At 45.2% G+C, this 23,738-nt stretch overlaps 1 protein-coding gene across 3 annotated transcripts in view; it reads right to left on the bottom strand.

The window, feature by feature from the left end:
- LOC131836781 (uncharacterized) overlaps positions 1–23,738 on the bottom strand; it is a 171,395-nt gene that overhangs the window by 81,536 nt on the left and 66,121 nt on the right. For 2 of the 3 annotated variants that reach the window (XM_059182561.1, XM_059182564.1), the window contains exon 5: positions 4,412–4,542. In XM_059182561.1, the coding sequence (XP_059038544.1) occupies positions 4,412–4,542 (131 nt within the window). Of the gene's footprint in view, positions 1–2,367; positions 2,490–4,411; positions 4,543–23,738 lie in introns of those variants that run through there. The other variant, XM_059182558.1, reaches the window with a different exon arrangement.

Below are 23,738 nucleotides of genomic sequence, written 5' to 3'. Positions count from 1 at the left end.
ATTCAGTTGTCAGCACAAACACTTCTTCCACTCCACACCCCAAACCCTGACACACATTGCTAGAACCTGATGCCATTGGACCTTACCTAGTTTCAGACTTGGTTATATTGTTTTTGTACTAGAAGCTCCATGGGGCGAGGGTCTTCATCTGACCAAATTTATCCCAGTCTCCCACACCTAGAACAGTATCAGCTCATTATAAGTATTTAATGAACAGCTATTGAATGAGCGAATTATCAGGGGATTTGGTCATATCGCAGGTCAAATGTATTCTCCAAATTTCATGTTGTAAATCTCATACGGAACCTATAACATTAATAATGATGACAATGATAATATGTATGGCAGAGACTCATTAAGTATTTTACCCCCAACATTCCCCAGCCTCCTTGGCACTCAGTAGACAGATTCTGAATAAGGAGATGTATTAGAAATCACAAGGATCACTTCTGAGTGTGTTTTTACTATCTCTTCTCAAGGCTACTGCTGCCTGTTCCTCTTGGTGTAGCTACCAAGTGGTGGGTCCCTGATTGCTATATGCAACGCAGCCCCCTCTTCCTTCCTCCTCCATGGATTCATGAATGAGAAATGAAGTTCATTGAGCAAAGCCCCCGAGCTTTGGCAGCGAACACAGCATGAGCTCCTACTGCATAATCGAGACCTGTGCATTTATTATCTCATTTACTCTTCAACGTACCTTATAAAGCAGATAGGATTATGACTGTCATTTTACAGATGAGGAAACTAAGAGACAGAGAGGTGGAATAACTTACCCAAAGCCATACAGTTAGAAAGGGACAGAACTGTGATTTGAATCCAGGTAGCCTGACCCCAGAGCCCAGGATTTTCATCACTGAAACTTTTAAGAAACGTTCCATCTAATGGAGTCAAGTTTTGCAACAGCAGAGGTAAAACAGAAAATCCATTGCCATTAAGAAGTCTCTCCCTGATGGTCCTTATAAAGAGTATATCTTTGAGATGAAACCAATTTAAGGAGATGTGATTCCTGACGTGCTTCTCTTTGTCTTGTAATAAGTGGTAATTGAATGATGCTGCCAAGCAGATCTGCTCTCTGGAGCCAGTCTGCTATTACACCGACTAATTTTAAAATGTATGGGGCTTACTGCTTCGGACACAAGACCATATTGATTCTGGAATATGCACCACTAATTGCTGAGAGCCTGCTGCTAGGAAGAAAATAAAAGAAAAAAGCTCTCATGTCAATATTTGTTACTAACCTTGACAAATAAACATTTTAAGTGATGGTGACTTTTTCCTCTTTTAAGGCTTTAATTACTGGCTTGCACACACTGCAATCATTTTGTTCTTGTTTGTGTTTAATAGTCTGTAATCCATTTTAATTACATTCTTTGCTTATCAAGATTAGACTCCTGAACAAGGATAGAACAGAATTTAACTTCTGCTTCTTCCCCTCCCCCTGCTTCCTTGTCCAGTGCCTGACAAATGTTCTGGGATGTGACAACATCTTAAAGATAAAACTCAGTCTCTCAGTTTAAAGCCAACAAACAAAACCATTAAGAGAAAGTTTCTCTCTACCTTTTCTACTCCATCCGTCCATTGACTAAAGTGTTGGACAAATCTGTTTCCTGTACTAAATTTAGAATGTGAAACCCTTTTGAGAAGGGATGGATGGTGGGCGGGGAGGAGGCAGGGTACATTTAGGGTGAGAACATTTTTTTTTTTTTTTCTTAACCTATATGGTGAGTAGAGCAGTGTTTTGTTTTGTGATAATTCGTTGATCTTATGCATTTATATTCTGGGCACCTTTCCACGTATGTGTCTCATTTTTATGAAATGTTATTTAAAACACTGAACAGAGGTGGGTTTTCAAGGTTGAGCTCTTGTTAAGAGCCGCCACTTAAAGACAGTTGCCATCCACTGAAAGTCTGTGTTCTTCCAAAATTCCTATGTGAGAACCTAATCCCCACTGTGATGGTATTTGGAAGTAAGGGCTTTGGGAGGTGATTAGGTCATGAAGGTAGAGCCCTCACCAACAGAATTAGTGGCCTAATAAAAGAGACCCCAGAGAGATCTCTCATCCCCTCTCCCATGAGGACACTACTTGAAAACAGTGATCTATGAACTGGGTAACCAGCCCTCACATACCTTCTAGTACCTTATCTTGGATTTCCAGGCTCCAGAGCCATGAGAGAGAAATTTCTGTTGTTTATACAGACACTGAGCCTACAATATTCTGTTGTAGCAGCATGAATGAAGACAACAGCCAAGCTCTTTTTAAAACTATTTTCTAGTATTTCCACTTTTAAGATCTATATTTACCAGAGTAGGAATTATAAGGAAGTATGTCGGCAATGCAGAAACTTACCACCAAAGACACTGGTCAGCGGAAGACCTTCTACCCAGTGATTCAGGGACTAGGCCTCAGATGGCAGAGCACATCCGACAAAGTCTCAGCCAACTCAACTCAACAGGGAGATCCAGAGCAACGAGCTCCCCTGGGAAGCTTCCTGTGCCGGGCAGAAAGGGTCCTGCTTATTGGCTGGGGGTGGGGGGAGGGGGGCCCTGGAAGCACACAGCTTTAGCTCCAAAGCTAACTGCACTCCTTGCAGCTAAATAGAAGTTCTTTCTTTAAGACAGGAGTGACATACCCCCATGACTGGCACACTCTACAAAGGAAAGGGAAACACATACATGTGTACATATTAGGTGACCAGTAAGTCTGTCACAGCAGGGCAGGCCAATTTGAATTGGACTCCAGAACCATGTTGGCCTAACTCCCCTCATGGGCTCAGCTTCCTTCTTCTGCCCCTGAGATGCCCACGGCCTCACTGTCTCTGGACCATTGTAGGGCTGTCTAGTTTTATTCCCCAGCACTCACTCCCGTTTTCCTGCTGAAAGTCCCAATTTTTGTGTGGAGATCCAAAGCTCCCTAACTCTTAATCCCTGTGGGTTTGGTGGGGTCTCCTCATCTCCACCATTCCAGCTCCATAGTTAGGCAAATGCTGTGGGCCTGAGCTAGTCAGTCAGTCCTACTCTGGTCACCATGAAGGTTTCAGGGTTGGACACAACACCCACCCAGAAACTTCTGCTAGGTGTGCTGGGCTAGAGGAGGAGGACTCTGAGAGGATGAAGGACAGGCACTGTGCAGCCGTCGTGCCGTGATGAGGGGAGAGCCTGAAGAAGTTAGAACCACCTAAGGGAGAGTGAGTCTGAAGCCAGCAGGGTAGAAGGCGGACTTTAGAGATGGAGAAAAACCTAGTCTCGATGAATGTATCTGAACATCTGCCGATATACTCCTTTCCTCCTCAAGCTAGTTTGAGCTGGTTTCAGTCCCTTTAAAAATGTACCAACTAAAGTCCAATGATTAGACTCAAAATATACTCAACTTGGAAATATTTTCATGTTATTTACCAGAGTCTCTCGATTCAACCAACCAATCAGCCCTAGATGCTAAATAAACATCAACCAACTGCTTTCAAAATAAAAAGCAGAATTTTTGTTTTAATTAAATCCATGCAGCGGTCAGGTTCTGCCTATCCACCCACCTCCCACCCCACACTTTACATTTCAGGACTTCCGCCTACATATTTAGGAGCTGAGGTCCCCCTTGGGAAAAATGCTGAGTGACTGAACTGTTTATTAACTCTGTTTCCCAAATGGACTCTGACTCCTTGAGGGCAGGGCTTGGAGCATCTCATATTCCCAGAGCCCAGCACAGAGTCTGACAGGAAGTGATGGTTCAACCAGTTAGATCTGACCATCCCCAGCTGGCATCCCTAACCTTGAGTCAGAGAGGCAGATGCCCTCCCACGGCCTGTCTGGTGGTGTGTAGGACTCATCAAGTTCCTGCAGAGAGGGTCATCCAGGGCCTACCTGGGAATGAGTAGGCAACATGGCTGGCAATCCCAGGCTCCCCTCAGCCATATACCCCTCTCCTCCATTATCTGTCCCCTCTTTTTCTTTCCGACTTCTTTTCCCCTCCCCAATTCTGATTCTTTCTCCTTTCCTGGACCCGCTGACCCTGCTCCATGCTTCTGCTGCATACTCAGAAGTGCTCCCACAGATCAGGGTTCTGCTAGAACTAGTGCCCCACAAATCAAGAGGCAGGACCCAGGTATTCAAGGGAGGGTAATTGCCTGTGTAAAGACAGGTTTCATAAGCAAGCACTCTTTAATCTGGGAAACAAAGGCTAAAAGAGGACTTGCATGGAAGTTTGGTAGGTCAATCATTCTCCATTGTTATGAAACTACCCCAGAAATTTATTATTTATTATTTATTTATTATATTTATTATTTCTTATTTGGGGTTGGGTTCATGAATTGGGACAGGGCAGAAGGGGATGGTTTGTCTCTTATGCATCATGTCTGGGGCCTCAGCTGGAAAACTCCAAAGATGACAACCAGAACCATCTAAAGTCTTGTCTACTCACATGGTTGGTGGTTGATGCTGGCTGTTGGCAGTGTCCTTAGCTGGGACAATTGGCTGGAGAACCTGATAGGACTTCTCCAAATGGTTTGAGCTTCTGCACAACATGGTGGTTCGGTTTCCAGGGCAAGTATCCTGAGAGAGAGAGAAAAAAAGAATGAGAGAGGGAGTAATGTAAGACAAAAGCTGTATCCTTTTTCAAACCTACCCAGATGTCACACAGCATCATTTCTGCCATGCTCCATCGGTCAGAACAGTTGCAAGTGTCCACCCAGATTCGGGGGAAAGACACAGACTCTCAGTAGGCAGAGTGACATGGTCTGAAAAGGATGGAAGGTCCAAAAATATGGTTGTATTCTAGGAAATACTATTCCAGTCTAGGAAAATACAGTATGTCACAGGTATTAACATATGGGTCTTGCACAGATTTCCTCAAAAACAGTGAAACACTGTAATAAAAGCTAACTTTAATTGAACACTTAATATATGTCAAGAACTGTGTTAAGCACTTGACTGGTCATGACTCATTTAATCTTCCCAACAACACACTGGGCTGGATGCCATTTTTGGGTCAAATTCACAAGTGAGAAAAATTGAAGTTCAGAGTCATTAAGTGATTTGCTCAAGGTCATGGAGCCAGTTAGTGGCAGAGCCAGCATTTGAATCCAGGCTGTAAAGAAAAAGCACCTTCATAAAGGTCAGAGCTTCAGGGACAAGACGAAGCCACTAAGGAGTGACTGCACGTCTTTCCATACAGGTTCTTCCATTTTTTAGGCGCTCTACCTCAGACACCTCCTGCTTAGTGATTTCACTCCCATGACCACTGAGAGGACGAGCTCTGCCTAGACACCAGCCGGCTTCACACAGGGGCCACCTGACCACATCCCACTCAAGCCTGTGCCTCCCACCTCTGGAGCTATGCCTTTGTCCTTAGTGCTTAGCGTCCTTGCAAGCACAGCCTTGGAAACACAGGAGAGTTCATGTCCACGGCCCAACCTTTGGACTCATGGTGGGGAGGTGAAATGGATACAGCCATTTCTGCTCTCTCTAGCGAGTTCCCGGAAATGCAGGTCACGTGACCTCTCAGGCAATGGTAGGGGCAGCCAGTCACCTTTCCTGCGTTCTTGCTTTGCCGCCTCCTCCTCCCTGCTCCTTGGTATCCCATTCTTCACTTCTGTACCCTGGACTCTTGCTAGCTACACCAAGTCCTCATGCAGACCTGCCTTTTGGGGTACTCAAAAAAACAGTGACCTTAAGAAATGCAAATTCACAAGAGGTGCTACTGACTAAAGTTGGACAGCAGATTCTAGACAATTGGAAACAAACAGCACTTTGGAGGTCGTCTAAAGCAGGGATGGGATAGGGCCATCAAGTAACGATGTGCTGGAGTTGGAGAGAGGCAAGAATGCACATGTCTTCCAGCAGTGTGTCCCGGGACTCTGTGACATGTGCCATGGTGGGAGTATGACACCACAGAAATGGGCAAACACACCAAACTACAATCTCCCCCCACACACAGAGAGCCAGTTGTTAAACACTTAGCCCAACACTGCTGTCAGTCCACCTGATGAATAATGACTGCCTGGAGCAGTGCATTGGGAAGAGTTCCAAGGCTATTAACAATGTCTATTTGCCATCTCTAGTCCAAACCACTCTAGTCCAGACCATGGCTCTCATTTTTACACCTGAGGTATAAAGGTATCAAGTGAGCCCAGAGACTCACTTAAGCTCACCCAAAAGTGACAGAATCAGCCTCGGACCCAGGCTTTTTCCATTTCAGACGCAAGGTATGTCTGCAGAGATTAGGTCTGTCACCTGGCTTCAAGCTCAGCTCTCACCACTTGGAATGAAAAGTCTGAGACCAACCCTCATCCTGAGTCAAAGACACTCCTATGCTGGGGTCTTGTTCTTGCTCACGGTGGTAACTCTTCACTGTCCTGACCACCTGATGGGGACAGGATAATGGGCAGAAGCCACGGTAGACAGGTCATCGCTACTCATGTGCCCAAAAAAGGCAAAGGAAAAATAGGGAGACTTAATTTCTTTAAAAAACATTAGCAGTGGTCACAGTCTGTCTCACTTTTTGAACAATGAGCTTGGAATCTGTCTCTTGCTCTGGCGAGAGTAGGAACATGAATCATTTATCTTTGGCAAAGCGCAGAGACAATGAAATCACCAATGAAATATTAAATTACCCATCCCATGTTCAATATTTTAAATGGCACCATAAACATCTCCTGTTTATTCACTCAAGTTACCAGACCCACTCTTCCTTCCCTAGCTTCCTGCAGCGGCCAAAAGCCAACTTCAGCCATGCTTAAGACTCCTGCCTGCTTGTGAAGGTCACTGAGGTGCCGCCCTTCTCTCTGTTTCCAGAGACAGGTTGTGCTGGGTGTGGAAAGGAGGATGGAGGGGCTGGGATTCTTCCCTCCTCCCTGGAGAAGCCCAGCATGGGTGCTACCAGGGTGAGGCGAGTACCTCCCCTCTGGGCCGCTGGCACCTCGTGGTCCCCATCCCGCAGCCCAGCCAGAAGTCTGCCACAGTCCCACTGACAGAACACCCAGGTCCCCAGGAAGCCGAGCCCCTGAAGCCCGGTCCAGAGTGGGGACTGTGAAGTTACTGGGGTCTTCGGAGCCACAGAACCAGGACTGGAATCCGGGTTCTCCTTCCCAGCTCTGTGACTTAGGGACATTCATTCCACTTCTCCTCGCTTTCCTCATCTGTCGAACAGGGATGGTGACTGGAATGTTTCTTGTCATGAGCACTAAAGGGGTTATGGATATAAAGGCACCTTGGAAGTGGTAAAGCACTACACAGAAGTTGGCTATTATTATTCACTTTTCATTAATAATATAAAATAATGAATTACAGTATCTAATTAAGGGGTGGGAATAATCACATGTTAGCCATGTGATTATTCCCAGATATCTTCTCCTCTATTTGCCTATTAAACCCTGAATTTGCTTACTTCCTTCCTAAAAAGGAAGTATTATTTCATGGTAGGAGAGAAGACAGGCTAATTTCATATGAAGGAGATGGAAAGAGATGCTGAGGACACACAGGGAGAGACACTCCATGGGAGTACTGGGGCTATGGAGAGAGAAGTTTACAAGGTATTGTGATACATTATGATGGAACTAAGCCTTTGATGTTCTCTAACAGACACAAATAGAGGATTTTAGTTACATTTTAATTACTCCTGTTTAATTACTCCTGTTTGTTGGATTATGAACGTAACACTGTTCCTAACCTGGACTACATGGGTCTCCAAACCCACAGGGGAAATGATCATAATAGCCATGAGTGGTTGATAAATTCTGTCTCCCAGCTCAGGATGTTCAAGGTCAAATCATAACAAAAGGAGATGGATTACTCAGAACCAAATGACAGTCACTGGGAGTTTTGCAGAGTGTCATGGTGCAATCAGCGGCTCTGCATGGTTGAGGAGAAATCTCCAATCTCTGCCTCCATCCAGGACCTTCCACTGTCCACGAGGACTCTCAAGGTCATGTTTAAACAAAATCATTTTGCACTTGTTTGCATAATCAATTTTATGGCAATGATGGAAAATTCTGAAGGGGAAAAAAACTCACAATCCTCCTGACCAGTTTTCATTTTTCATCTGTGATTGAGCTTAAGAGGATATTTTTAACCTCTTCTTGCCACTATGAGCAAAAATTGGAAAGGTTTTCTCACAGCTGGACCAAGGACCTAGGTTGGATGTTTTCAGACCAAAGGAGTATGTTTGGGGAAAAGGAAAGAAATGGCTGAATGTTTTCCCTAACCCTGAGGGCTCCTGTCACTGTCCTCCATGTGTCAAGTAAGGACACAGCCCAGCCTCACTTGGGCATAAAAAGTGAGTTACAGAAACCAGAGCTCCAGGAAGGGAAAGAAGTTATTCCCCAAGACTGAATTTTAATTGTGCTGTCTGAGCTGTTAGACATTAGATCACACTCCAAGAGGCAACAAGATTTTGAATAAGCATCCTTATCACTTTGGAAAATTCTTTAGTTCTTTGTCCTAAGTTTTATATGCAGACCTCAAGTTTCTCACTACTTGGGCCTGCTCAGACTCACACTGGACACTCTGAATTTACATTCTTCCTCCAGAATTTGCCCTTCCTCCTGGGGCCTCCCTCCTGGTCAGTGGTACCCGGCAAATCCCCCCGTGCCTGTTTATTCTCTACTCCAGCCCACCCACTGCCGAGTCTGGTGCTCCTACCTGTGCTAGAGCCCTCCCATGCAGCCCTCCCGTTCCCTCCGCACAGCCCTGGCTCAGGCCTGTGCCCTTCTCACGGGGGCTCTCCTAAGTCTCTTAAACGACTTCCCCACCAATTCCCAAGGCCATCTTCTTCCAGGCACAGATGTCCTTGTGGAGAAGATCATGTCTTACCCACCCTCCCATCTCAGTCCCCCCAGGTCCTGCCCATGGTATGAAAGTTCTGCTTGTCCTGGTCCTGGTCCACTGCCCTTCTCTTGACCCTGTCCTCCCTCTAACTTATTACCTTATTATCTTTGATCTTATTTTTCCCATCATCCGGGATGCTTTCCATGCCCCCCCACTCCCTGCCGTGGCCTTTATTTCCCACCTTCACAAAAGCCTATCAACACTGCAACGTCCAGCTTCAAAAGTACCTGCTACATAATCTCCTTTCATTGCAAGTAGAACACATCTCCCATTGTCCTAGGATTCCGAAAGCCCTCCGTTGGCATTCTCCGCTCATTTACAATGGATAACTTAAGTACAGATACAACTTCGGAGCTGACAGCACACTTCCAAATAACTCATCTTCTTTCTCTGTGACACAGTGAGACACATCCTACAAATAAACTGAACAGGGGCCGAGGGCTGGGAGTGGGATGGTAGGAAGAACGCGCCAGGGACTGCTACTGACGCATTTTTCCTTCCTGTGATGACAGAATGTGTCAGGTGGGAACATGACCACTAAGCTAAAAATTAATTTCTCAGACTTCTTTGCAGTCAGGCATGCCCATAAGACTAAGTTCTACACAATGGGATGAGAATGGGAGTGATGAGAACTTCTGAGTCCAGCCCTTGAAGGGTACAGGCCGGGGTCGGGGGGGTGGGGGGGGAGGTGGGGAGGCTTCCCTTCCATCATTCCTCCTCTTTGCAGGCTGGAATGTGGACATAAGAGGAGCTAGAGCCCCTGATCTGGGCAAAGCTGGAAGTGCCATGAAGGATGGCAGAGCACTAGAACAGAAGGAGCCTGGGTCCCTGATGGTTGTAGAGACATCACACCAACCCAAGACGACCTCTTAGGGCATTTTTAAAAAGATTTACTTGAAAGAGAGAGTGCACTTGCATGTGTGCACACACACAGGAGGTAGGGAAGGGCAGGGAGAGGGAGAGAAGCAGACTCCCTGCTGAACATGGAGCCTGACATGGGGCTCGATCCCATGACCCTGAGATCAGGACCTGAGCCAAAACCAAGGGTCAGATGTTTAGCTGACAGAACCAGTCAGGCATCCCCCTCCTAGGACTTTTAAGTTAGGGAAATAAATGACTGTATTGTTTAAGCTGTGACTATTGTGGCCCCTTGTTAGGGGCAGCTAAAGTGATGTTAGCAAATACAAGTAAGTTGCCCAAGCTTATTGGGTAGCTGATGGTAGAACGAGTAGGACTCTAGAACCTCTGTTCTCTCAGGCGGGTGACACTGCACACATTTATCACAGGTCATTTTTGTCCCAGATGCACACCATTCTTTCTCTTCACGCCCCTATCTTTGCCTCATTGTAAGCCACCTTGCTCATTTGTTAAAAGAACTTTTACTGAGCACCTAGAACGTAGAAGTCACTGTTTTAGGAGTTGGGGATACCACAGTGAATAAGAGATTCTATCCCATTCTTGGGGAGCTTAACACTGTAATGGAAGAAGAAAGATGGCAAACAAATAAATACACAACGTGTCAGGTGAGGATCTCCACAAAAACCATTCCAGGCAGAGGCAACAGTAAGAGCCAAGATCCTGAGGCAGGAATAAAAGTGGTTTTCTGCCAGAGCTGTGAAAAGACAAGAACCCTTAGACACCCTCACAGTGTCCTGCATGTAACATGTGCTCTGTATTCCTGAGGGTGGAGTGAATGCACTGGACAGGACACATCTCTCATGCTTGATACCTAGACCTCTTTCCAGCTGTGTAGCGCTCTAGAGTACAGTGGGGTCTGGACTTGCTCAGAATTTTCAGGGGAATGGCCTGTGCTGTTTTTCTTACAAAAGCTGCAATGGCCCAAGATAAAATTTTCTATTTCCAGTTGGAAAATTTCCAACACATTACAAGTCATGGGGACCTGTTCTATCCCATTCAGAGGTCTTTTATTTTTTATCTCAGCCTAACTATCAGTTATTTCTACAAATATGCTGTGTAACAAGCCACCCCCAAACTCGGGCTCGCTACAGGTGTTTTCTTGCTTTACTGCTCTGCGGGTCAGCTGTGGCTGTGTTGGGCTTGCCACGGATTTTTGAGGCTTTGACTCAGGCTGGTTTCAAATCTGCTACTTTACAGTCAAATCCACAAAGACCCAGCAAGATGTGCTATTGGTGGAGATCATGTAGCTGGCTGGTGTGAGAACCTGTGATAGAACCAGTTCTCATCCCTTCCAGATAAGTCTTCAAACTAAGAACAAACTGACAAACACTGTGAAAAGGCTCATTAATTAATTCCCAATCTCATTAATTCCCACTGTCGTATGATGAGGAGTGGCTATCCAGGACAAGTTTCCTCATGACAGGTGACAGACACACAGTAACACAAGCTCATGTCACACCTACTAAAACTCCATCACATAAGTCATATGGCCAAGTCCAGCGTCAATGGGGCAGCGATCCATCCCTCTCCCACAGTAGGAGGGGGCCAAGCATGATGTTTTCTCACCAGAAATCCAGTCTATCCGATCATATATAGAGTTTGGCTCTGCTCAGATTTGGAAGTTTAATCTTTAGCCAGAGAACTCCCAAATCACATGATTCTCTATGGAGACTTTATTCACTCTCTGAAAGGAGAGGAGAAGGAAAAAAAAAAAAAAAGGGTGGAGTGAATGCACTGGACAGGACACATCTCTCATGCTTGATACCTAGACCTATTTCCAGCTGTGTAGCACTCCCTTGAGGGGCTGATCATTGTTAAGAGGGGGGGGGGTGCGGAGACATTATTCTCCTTGGGTGGGGAGGGTGTGTTCCTTTCCAGGTCATCCAACCTCACCCCCACTTGGAGCTCGAAGCTCAGAGATCCCTTCCAGGGCACATATAACTAAATAAGGCATCGATGGTCAGCAAGGCCATGGGGAGCAACTCTTCATCAGCTGCTGCGGGGACCTCAGAGGCACACAAAAAATAGCTTTCAGAATTAACTATAAAGACCAGACCCACATTATGTTAAATGAAATAAATCAGAGGAAGACAAATACTTATGCTCTCACACATATGTAGAACCTAGAAAAGCTGAATGCAGAAACAGAGAGTCTGGTAATGGCTGCCAGGGGCTGGGGGTGGGGAGAAATGAGGAAATGTTGGTCAGAGGCGACAAACTTTCAGTTGTAAGATTAATAAGTTCTGGGGATCTAAGGCATAGCATGGTGATTATAGCTGGTAAGTCTATATTTTGTACTTCAAAGCTGCTAAGAGAATAGATCTTAAAAGCTCTCACTACAAGAAAAAATGTAATTATGTGATGGGATGGAGGTGGGGGGCTGAGACTATGGTGCTGATAATGTTGCAATATATACCTATCAACTCACTACATTGCACATCTTAAGTTTATACAATGTTGTATCTCAATTATATCTCAATAGCTGGGGATTAAAAAAAAAAAAAAAAAAAGGCCATCCCTAAATGGGGCAATTTACAAATTGTGGCACTCAAGAGGCTACCAACACCTGCCTGTTGGTGGCAGGGACTTGAGACTGTATTAGTTAATATTTGCCATAGGACCTGCTCTGCATCTCTATGGATCTGGAGATAAATTGGAGTTGTTACAGCAAAGTAAGTGGGTGAGCTATAGTGAGTAAATCACATGCTCTACTAGGCAGCTTTACTTGGAAACAGGGATGGGGAAGAATGGTCAGCAAATATCAGGAGGGGAATTGATATGCTCTTAGTATTTGTTTTCTCAGTTTGCTCTTAATTTGAAGCTTCATTTGGGAGTGAGGACACCCAGTCTACTCTAGGCTTGGACACTAACTGACTGTGTGATCTCACTGAATTCAGGTCTCCTTTCTGGACCTGAGTGGGCTTACATAGTAGCTGTTCCCATTCTGGGGTCCCAAGTCCCAGGCAGGTCCCAGCAACAAAGGAATCTCTGCAAGTGTCCCTGGAGGGGCTTCCACTCTTGGGTGATTGATCTGGAAGGACTCGCCAGAGGAGAAATTATTGGAGCAGGTTCAGAAAAAAATGGAGAAGTTCTCATTTCAAGAGAAAGAGAAGACAAAAAAAAGGATCTTGTTTTGCACATCTGTCATATGTTAGGCAATGCTGGAGGTTTGATATATGTGACCAGATGTTAAAACAATGCTATTTCAGCATGAATTTTAAGTGATGAGCCCATATGATGAATGTCAAGAGTTCAAAGTGATGTGAGAATGATACCTCCCACGTGCCAACTTCCTAACCAATCAGGAGACTCTGTTTCTGGATCCCTCAACAGACCAGGGATTTAAATTATTTTTTTAAGATTTTATTTATTTATTTGACAGACAAGAGATCACAAGTAGGCAGAGAGGCAGGTAGAGAGAGAGAGGAGGCAGCAGGCTCCCCGCTGAGCAGAGAGCCCGATGCAGGGCCAGGGATTTAAATTAAAGTGAGGGAAAAGGTGAGAGGATTTCTTAGTTGCCTCACTGAGTCTCCAAAGGGAGGGGTACAAGTATCGCCTTCTGATCCCAAGCCCAGGGCTTTGAACTGTTGGAGCCCCAAGTCCTGGGACCTGGCTCACACCCAAAAAACCTTACATGGACGTAGGCGGAGGATGGTATTCACCCCACTCAGGATGAATGCTAAGTAAATGCTCTGGTGGAGCTGCAGGACAAGGCTGCCATGTTGGATTTGCCATCTCCACAGGAATGGTCAGAGCAGGGGTGAAAGAGTTCTTCCCCACACCAGACGTAGCCATAGTAGAGACTCACCATGACAGCAGAGCACAAAGTCAAGGCCATCAGTGGATAACTTTATCTCTAAAGCTGCACCGTCTTAGGAAGGGAAGGCACAGGGTACAGAGCTGCCTGCTGCTTGTCTGTGGGCTTGGAGGGATCCCTCAGAACACAGATGTACCAGCCTGAGCCAAGGGGACTACAGGAGTCAGGACTCAGCAAGACCTCTCAGAAAAGACTAGAAAGGAACCTGCCAATAAGAACCAGCCTTGAGGGCGCCTGGGTGGCTCAGTGGGTTAAGCCGCTGCCTTTGGCTCAGGTCATGATCTCAGGGTCCTGGGATCGAGTCCCGCATCGGGCTCTCTGCTCAGCGGGGAGCCTGCTTCCTCCTCTCTCTCTCTGCCTGCCTCTCTGCCTACTTGTGATCTCTCTCTGTCAAATAAATAAATAAAATCTTTGGAAAAAAAAAAAAAAAAGAACCAGCCTTGACCACCACCAAGCCCAGAGGGAGCAGAGTCACCTAGAAAAGTACAAGATTTCCTCTCCCATAGCTCTCCTCTCTCCCCCAGGAAAAGTCCAAACTGCAGTCAAGAGTGGATGAGGAGAGGAGCAGCGAGCCAGGAGGTGGAGCAATCAGCAGTGACCCCTTCCCCAGTGCTGGGGACAGCTTGAAGCACACATGAGCTAAGCTGAATAGCTTAGACAGAGCATTCTCATTCCTGAACTTGGACTCAGATTTAACATCATCACAGCACTTGATTATTCAAAGGTGAGCAGAAAAGTCATGTGACTTGCTAGAATAGGTAGGGGAAGTTATGCCTACTGAATAAGGGACAAGGGATGTAGGAGACAAAAAATAAAGATGTTTTGTTAGCTCGGGGGTCGTGCTTACTCAGCGTTGCAGGTGCATGTGTGTTAGCTCATTTGGTCCTCACTTTTCCTTAAGACTGAGCTTCCCAGGGGAGTTTAAGAGAAACCAGTCTTCCCCTGAGGAAATGAGCTTGATCACTTAAGCAACATTAAACTGGCTTCTTTATTATAGGACTTCTCCGAAACTGTAGTGTGTTAATCTGCAATTTGGACCTACAAGAGGTAGACTTCATAGTATTTCCTGTGTTCATCTCATCACACGTTGTTTTTACTGAATGCATGGAGATTCTTCAGTGAAGGGACTGGAAAATGCTTCCCCATAACCCAGAATACCAGGTCTATTTGGTAGATGAGAGATGTTTTATTTTCCAAGAGTAGAGACGTATATCCAGGTCACCATAGGAGAGGATGGTTTATTAATAGGGTAAACATGGAAATAAGGAAGTCAAAAATCTCAAGCAGAGGGCCAGACCCCAGAGAGACTGGGACAAAACTGTGGGAATTGAAAGGTCATTCAAAAGACAATACAGCTCTTTGTCAATAATTTCTTGCATATGACACCAAGAGGAGAGGCAATAAGAGAAGAAGTGGACAAACTGGACTACATCAAAATTTTAAACTTCTGTATCAAAAGACACAATCAGCAGAAGGAAAAGGCAACCCATTGAATGGGAGAAAATATTTGCAAATCATGTCTGATAAGGGGATACTATCCAGATTATATAAAGAACTTTTATAAGTCAACAACAAAAACTAAACAACCCAATTTTAAAAACGGGCAAAGGAATTGAAAAGACATTTTTCCAAAAAAGACATGCAAATGTCCAATAAGTACATGAATCAGGGCTCAGTTGTGATCCAATCAGTTCAGGCCTATTTATACGGTATAGAGAATAGCTAGGGTGTACTATGCTGTTATATGGTGTAGAGAATATGGTGCTATTATATGGTATAGAGAATAGCTAGGGTGCACTATGGCAGAAATAGCGAGTTTCTAGATCAGGTGATCCTTTACCCAATGGATTTTCAAAAAGCAGTGCTGGAACAACTAGATATCCACATGCAAAAGAATTAAGCTTGCACCTTATACAAAAATTAACTCAAAATGGATAATAGACCTACATGTAAGAGCAGAAACTAAAATCTCTTAAATGAAAGCAAAGGCATAAATACTTGTGACCTTGGATTAGACAATGTTTCTTCTATATAACATCAAAAGCACAAGAAACAAAAGGAAAAATATATCACCTAGACTTCAACAAAATTAAAAACTTGGGTTTCAAAGGACAACCATCAAGAAAGTGAAGACCCACAAAATGGGGGGAAATATTTGCCAAATCATATATCTGATAACAGACTTGTATCTAGAATATACAAAGAACACTTGCAACTAAACAATGAGAAGACAAATGACCCAATTAAAAAATGGGCAAACGATCCAAACAGACGTTTCTCCAGAGAAGATAAACAAATGACTAATCTGCCAAGATGTTCAACATCATTAGTCATCAAGGGGGTGCAAATCAAAATTCCAATACGCCTTCACATCCGCTAGGACGGCTGGCATAGAAAGGACAGAAAATCACAAGCATTGGGGAAGGACACGGAGGAAACCAGAACCCTCACACACTGCGGGTAGAATGGAAGATGAGGCAGCTCCTTTAGAAAACAGTTTGACTATTTCCCAAAAGATTCGGCAGAGTGTTACTAATGACCCAGCAATTCCCCTCTTAGGTATACACCCAAGAGAAGTGAAAATACATCCACACAAAAACGTGTACACAAATTTCCGTAGTATTATTCATAATATCCCCAAGGTAGAAATAGCCCAAACCTCCATAAGTAAATTAACAAATGTATTACACCCAGGCAATGGATTACTACTGGACAATGAAAAGGAACGAAGTACTGATCCATCTATGACATATATAGATCCATCTATGACATGGACGAACTTTGAAAAGATCATACTAAGTGGAAGAAGCCAGTCACAGAGAACCTCATATTGTGGGATTTCACTTTCATGAAATGTCCACAACAGGACAACCTCTAGAGAAGGAAAGTAGATCAGCGATGGCAGGGGTGCTGGGGAGGCCAGAAAGGAGGGAGTGAGCCATGGGTAACAGCCGCTGGAGTCTCCTTGTTGGGAGTCCTGGACATATTCTAAAATTGATGGTGGGGATGGATACACCGTTTGCGAATAGTTTGGAAGACAAGATGGTCCAAAATAAAAAGCTCCTCTGGGAACGAAGGGGGAAAGGATATGGGAGGGACAAGCCGGGAACAGACTGAGGAGGTAATATTTTATTCTGCAGGTAAAAAGCCATGAAATACCAGGATGAAAGGAATACTTGGGAAAGATGAATCTGTATGTACACTGTGCTGAGTGGCTAAGGCAAGCTAAATTTGCCCAGTGGGAGAAGACAGAACAAATATCATAATGAGCTCAGACATTAACTGTTCCAACTACATAGATTAAGTCACAAACTGTCCTCAAGTTGACTCTGAGAATCCTCAAAGAGGCCAATAAGAGCAAGATGCATTTATTGACACAAATGTGGAGAGAAGCAGGTGTTTTCATTAGACAAAATGATCCCTCCTCTCAGCCCATCTCCATCCACTGCCTCATGGGAGATGAATGACTTATCATCTATCATCTATCCTACAACACACTCATCACATCAGGGGTTTCTGGCTGACTCTTTGCTGGGCTCAGCAGGAATCCATGTTACAGTCAGAAACTGGCCCAGGTGCACTGATTATCTAGAAGAGAAGCTGGAGAAAGGCACCTGGGTGGCTCAGTCGGTCAAGCATTTCTGCTCAGGTCATGATCCTCGTGATCCCAGGGTCCTGGGATCGAGCCCCACTTGCAGCTCCCTGCTCAGTGGGGAGCCAGCTTCTCCATCTCCCTCTGCCTGCCACTCCCCCTGTTTGTGCTATCAAACATGTGTGCTCTCTTTCTGTGTGTCAAATAAATAAAATTTAATAAATAATTGTATGTATGTATGTAAAGCTGGATCTTTCTATCACCACCATTTTCCCAAGGACTTCAAAACTTCTATTAGGGCATTGATTTCTTAGAACTTCTCTGGAAAGTGGGTGGAGCTACAGGGTATCCCCGTTTCTCAGTTGGTGAAACTGAAGCACGATACTGAACCTGATTCTTTGGCACAGCCCAGAATAAAACCCAGCTCTCCTGAACCTCTGACTAGGACAAGTGCACCACAAGTGACTGGTGTGGGTGCGTGTGTGTTGAGGGGCAAGGAACAGCAGCCCTTCTCTTGTTCGTCACCCTCAAGAGTGCCTTCTTCTAGCCTGTAACTCAGATTTGCCCTTGATGGTGGACACGCAGGTGCTGGGGGCTCCGGTTTGGTATCTGCTTCCTTGTCCTCTCCAGTCAAGTCTCCATACTTCCTCCGCACCGCTTATCAAGTTCGCCCTCTTCCTTGAGCTCTTCTGGAGATTTAAAAGTCCATCACGAAGGGTATTAAGATGACTCAGTACATTGAGTTTATATGGTTTATTTTGTTTAAAAAAAAAATTGGGGTGCTCCTGGGCTTGTAAGTGTGAGCTCTGGCATCAGACCAATCTGACAGGTCAGCTTGGGCACTTCCTGTGCCCCTGCTTCCTCATTTATAAGATGGGCATGAAAGTATCACCTACAATACAGTTCGGAGGAAGTGAGCATAGACATGTCAAGGCATTAGCAAGTATGTGTTCAATAAATAGTAGCTAAGAGAGAACATAAAAAAAATAAGTCTTCCAATATTTAAATGGCTACAGAAGGTGAGACAACTTTCATGTGCCAGAACTAAAACAAACAAGCAGATATATCCTCCCAATAAAGCACATTATAACTACTAGAGATGTTTAGCAATGGAATCAGCCAGCCAGAGAGTGAGTCCCCCATCCCTTGAAGTATTTATGCAGAGATCCTGAGGACCCCGGGATGCTGTAGCAGGGACTTCAGTCTCAACTGGACAAATAGGCCAGGTAAATTCCAAGGATTTTTCTGCTTGAAAGCTTCCAAAGGCTTTTCCTCCCTCCTCCCAGTTTAGACGGTCTAGGAAATATACGGGCAGAGAAAAGAGAGAAAATCCAGGAAGGAAACGTTCTCTTGAGGCACACAAAAGACCAGAAATGAGAAAACAGCAAGTTTTCAAGACATTCTCTCTGAGTCTGCGCCCGGACTAAACAAACTGCTAGGAAGACCAGGAATAGGAAAGGCAGGACTGGGAGGGGTTGCGGGTGGACAAGGTGACAGCCAGAGGGGACACTCTTACCTCCCCATGTTTATCAGCTCCCGCCCAAGGAGCCCCCAGCCATTGTCATCCTCTGGAAAGGTGACAATCACTCCTGATCAGTGAGGTCTCTAACCCCCTTCATGAGCACCAAGAGAATGGGGAAGGGAAGCAGCTTCCCACATGTTCAGAAACTTCCCCTCTGACAACTCTGGGAGGCTTGTTGTCATAATGGGCTATGCTGTCAATGAAGAGAGACTATTCCGAAGAAAAGGTGGAGACACAGGACCTACCCAGGTGACCACGTTTGAAATAATTTCAATTTTAACGTCTGTAGGGGATACTTGTTGTCTTCTGGCTGGCCCCCTCCTTCCATAGGGAAAGATGCTTCCACTACTTCACATGGTTCTGATGAGACTTGCCAACCACAGATCCTGGTTCATCTTCCTGGTCAGATGACCAGGTTGGGGACGGGCTGGCCCATCACTGAATTCTGTTCTCCTGCCACCAGTGCTTGATCTAAAAGGAGGGTGCGTGGCCTGGGCAGGACCAATCAGAGCCTCCCAGGAAGGCTAGGGTAATAGGATTCCCGAGAGAGGTGTGCTCATTCTCTGGAAGAGTGGGCCCCTACCCAAAGGCTGACTCTGCTAAGGGGCCATCTTTCTCACCACATGAACAGAAGAACTTTGCAGAAGGAAGGCAGTACAGAGAGCTGGAAAAGGTGACAGAACTCTGTCCATAGTGTTTAAGCACTCGAATCTGGCTGGGACTCCAAGCAGCTCAAGGCTTGGACTTATAAGTTATATGAACATGAAAAATGAATAAACAAAATAAACCTGCAAACAAAACATGAATTTGGAGAGGTCGCAAACTTTCAGACCATAGAAGTCTTTTTCATGAGGCGCCTGGGTGGCTCAGCGGTTAAGCGTCTGCCTTCGGCTCAGGTCATAATCCCAGGGTCCTGGGGTGGAGCCCCACATCAGGCTCCCTGCCCAGCAGGAAGCCTGCTTCTCCCTCTTCCACTCCCCCTGCTTGTGTTCCCTCTCTTGCTGTGACCCTCTCTGTCAAATAAATAAAATCTTTTTAAATTTTTTTTTTAAATTCTCTTTTTCATAATGCTGTTGAAAGAGAATGTCAGGTTAACCTAGGGCTGAGGAGACTTCCGGTGAAGGTGGTTAATAAACACAGAAAGTTGTTTGGTCTTCTCTCAACACTCTGACTGGTTACCTAGGATCAGAATGACTGGAAAAAAAAAAAAATCAGATTCTAGCCCAGGCTGGGTGCAAATTAGGTCTCTAGCATCATATAACCACGCTAATTTTGAAGGCACAGGCTCTCCTCAATTCTTAAAATAAAAAGCCCCCACACTCCTTGTCAATCACGCAGCCAATTAAGAGGCCTCGAAGTGACAAGCCACTGGATTGTCAAGGTAGATTAAAGACACAGAAGAAGTTTCTGATGGTTGGGATAATTAGGCTGTCATCCTGTTGCATGGCCTGATCCACTTGCCTGGGAGGGAGAGGTGGAGGAGCCCAGAATTATTCTAACAGGTGGCTCAGAGAACAGAGTCCCCTGTAAGCATCACCTGCCTGGCCTAGAGCTGGAACGGGTAAGCCAGAACCAGGGAATGAGTAGGTGGAAGGGTAAAGGGGAGGGAAATGCCTGACAACTAGAAATGGACACAGTGTGGGGCGCCTGGGTGGCTCAGTCAGTTAAGTGACCGACTCTTGATCTCAGCTCAGGTTTTGATCTCAGGGTCGTGACTTCAAGCCCCGCATTGGGCTCCATGCTGGGCATGGAGCCTACTTAAAAATAAATAAATAAATAAAAAGGGACAAAGTGGACTTTATATCAAGCACCTACTTGCTTGTACCACAGATAAATGCTGTGCCTGAGACAGGATTTATTTGCCCTACAATTTACTTCCCGCCCTTTCTCAGGGAGCTCTCACAGCAGATCTGAGCCTTCGAGTGCATGTATCAAACTTCCGATCGGATTCCTCCCAGCCAGGTCCCAGAAATCACCAGGAACATTGATGGCTTTCCTCACCCCAAGGACCAAGAGAACCCCAACTCCAAGAGACCTTGCAACATCCGCAGCCCAAAGAGCCACGCGGTCCCAAAAGTAGATCCAGGCAGGCCCCACCCCCACCAATTGCTTTGCGGCAGGGAGTCGCAAAGTTAGTGCTGTAAAAATCCCAAATTTATGGGCCCCTGAGGTCCCCAAGGTCAAATCTGTAGGGATTACTGGAAACGAAGCGAGGTGAAGAAAATGGTGTTGGTCCATATCTTCTCAGTGAGATCTGTGGGTGCTTGGAGGAAATATTTCAATATGCAGTTTGCTACAGATGTTAGCTTCAGCCGCCTCCCCTGCAGCGGGGCTAATATGCAGCGAGGCTTTGCGCATGCTTTGCTGGGAGAAGGGTTACAGGCCCGGGCCAGGGGAGAATTGTTTGGCCCATTGAGCAGGGAGTGAAGAGCTGGGTGTGGGGGGGGTGTGTGTGTTGGGGGGCAAGGAACAGCAGCCCTTCTCTTGCTCATCACCCTCATAGCACTAAAGCCTTCCCTCCTGTATTTGCCACCTATTGTTGCTATAACAAATAAAGCAGCAGAAATTTTTTCTCTTACATTTCTAGAGGCAAGAAGTCTGAGATGGTTTCACTGGGCTAAAATCAAGGTGTTGGTAGAGCGGTGCCTTGTCCAGATTCTCCAGCTGCCTCCTCAATCTTCAAATCCAGTGATGTGGCTTCTTCTCTCTCTGACCCCTGCTTCCATCATATAATCTTCTCTTTCATCGGTAATCTAATCTCCAGCTCCCTCTTATAAGGACAGTGATTACGTTGGGTCCACCTGGCTAATTTCCTGGATAATTTATCCCTCTCAAAGTTCCTAATTCAATCACACCTGCAAAGACCCCTATTCCATATTATGCAACTTTTTACAGGATCGAGGAATTAGGACCTGATATATCTAAGGGGTCATTACTCAGCCAACAACACTTTCTAATAGGGATGTCATACTGAGGGGAAGCAGGCATTCCCAGAGCCTGGTGGTAGGAGTTAGGATTGATGCATGACAGATAATCCTGCAATCTCTATCCAGAATAAAATGTCTTTTCTCTTGAATTCAACTGTTTCTTCATCAGGTCAGCTTCTAGGAATTTATCACAGAGATAAACTTGAAAATGAAAACATAAGGATGTTTTCCCCAGTATTGTTTATGACAGCCTAAATTTGTAAACAACCTAAATGACCCTAGCAATGGGGGCTGGTTAGGTAAATTAAGGAACACCCATAGGATAGCGTAACCAAGTAACCGTGCAACTGTAACAGAATGAAGATAATGGGATAGAGGTATGTGAGCTAATATGGAAGACCCTTCAAGATAGGGGAATAAAATGAGGTAAAGGACAGGGTACAGAGTATGTTTCCATTTGTAAAAATAAAAGACAAGAAGTGTGTGTTTGTATCTAACTAGAATGTTCCTGAGGGAGATACAGGACAGGCTGTCCTCTCTTGACCGGATCTGGGGGGGTAGAGGTATGGGAAGAATTATTGAACTTTTTTACCATGAACATTTATTACTTTTTCATATGAAAACAAAGCAGTTAATGAACAGAGTGAGGACACTGGTTTGAAAGAGTTGACAAATTTATTAGCCTGTTCAAGGCACCTACACTTTTTGGCCTTCTCCCCCTAACTGCCCCACCCTCATCACCAAGGACAAGGCACCAAATCTCTCACACACACACACACCCCACAGGCTCATTTTGCCCACTCATGTCTCCTTTCTTCCTCAAGGTCCTCGTGCGTGTCCTTTGAAGCCAAATTAATTTCACTAGGTTACATATGGGGCTGGAGGGGCAGGACAAGTTGGGGTTGTGGGCCAGAACTAATTTTCCCTGGCACAAACCAAAGGGAAATAGGAGTGGGCAAAGAAAGAATCTCAGCCTAGAGTCTAACATTCCAAGGTTCACATCCTGGTTCAGTATGTGACCTCGAACAAGTCACCAAACCACTCTGAACCTCAGTTTCCTCATCTGAAAAAACAGGAATAATACTATAAACTTGGGGTTATAATAAGAATCTAAATGAAAAATGAGAATATAGAGAATGGTTCTTTGGAAACTTAACAGCACCCCCCCTCCAAGTTAATGCCCTCCTCAGGGATGGTCCTAACCCACATTCAGACCTCACTGGTAGGCAGATGACATGGATGTAAGCAGAGTAACCCCCATAGGGTTAATAGTATAGGATCTTGGGAGCTGTGGCTGCTGGGTTACCCGGAATGAGACCCATGGCCTCTGCACTTGGGTTTCTACTCCATAAAACAGAATTCATAAACCATAAAGTTAATAGACAAGGCAGTACATGGTTTAATTAACTTGGCAGTACACCAGGAACCTCTTTAAATTAAAAAAAAAAAAGTCTATTAGGAACCCATGGCCTCTCGATTACTGATACTGAATGAAGAGAACTGCTCCAACTCAAACACAACAGGTCCTTTTGGGCTCACACACCAAAAGCATTGCAAAATTATGTGCCCAGGATCAGAGGGAAAGTAAATACAAGGCAATCATGAGGTATGTAAACAAGTCTGGCTGATGGTCCCAGGGTTTGGGTAAGCAAAGTGGGGATAAAACCAAAGCCACATGGGGCAACCAACTCTGCCCAGGCCCGTGGTTAGGTCCAGAGAGTCCCATGCCTACTGGTGCTTGGTCCTCTGAGCCCCGGCCTGCAATGCACGGCTCCTCACAATACATTGTCCACATCCTGGACCCCATGCCAAAGCAGGCAGAGGTAGTCCAAAGGACAGCCTTTCTTGGAGCTCCCCGAGTTCACTGTCCATATTCGAATGGCACTCCACCAAGCTTTTCAGAGAATCAACACTATCCAGTTTCCTAAACTAAATTTAAGGTGAAGAATTCACTATCCCTGGAGGTGGCTGTCCTTCACTCAAGTACTGACCTTGATACTTACTAACGATATAATGGTGAGCAAATTATTAAACTCTCTAGGACTTACTTTCCCCATCTACGAAATGGGTATATTATCAAGTGATCTCAGTTCCAAGATGGCACTTTGCAACATTTCTGAAATCACGTTGCATCTTCTGATTAAAGTA

The sequence above is a fragment of the Mustela lutreola genome, chromosome 7, assembly GCF_030435805.1.
Source record: "Mustela lutreola isolate mMusLut2 chromosome 7, mMusLut2.pri, whole genome shotgun sequence".
NCBI lineage: Eukaryota > Metazoa > Chordata > Mammalia > Carnivora > Mustelidae > Mustela > Mustela lutreola.
Note: the sequence above shows the minus strand (reverse complement) of the source record. Positions and strands in the feature narration are given on the sequence as shown.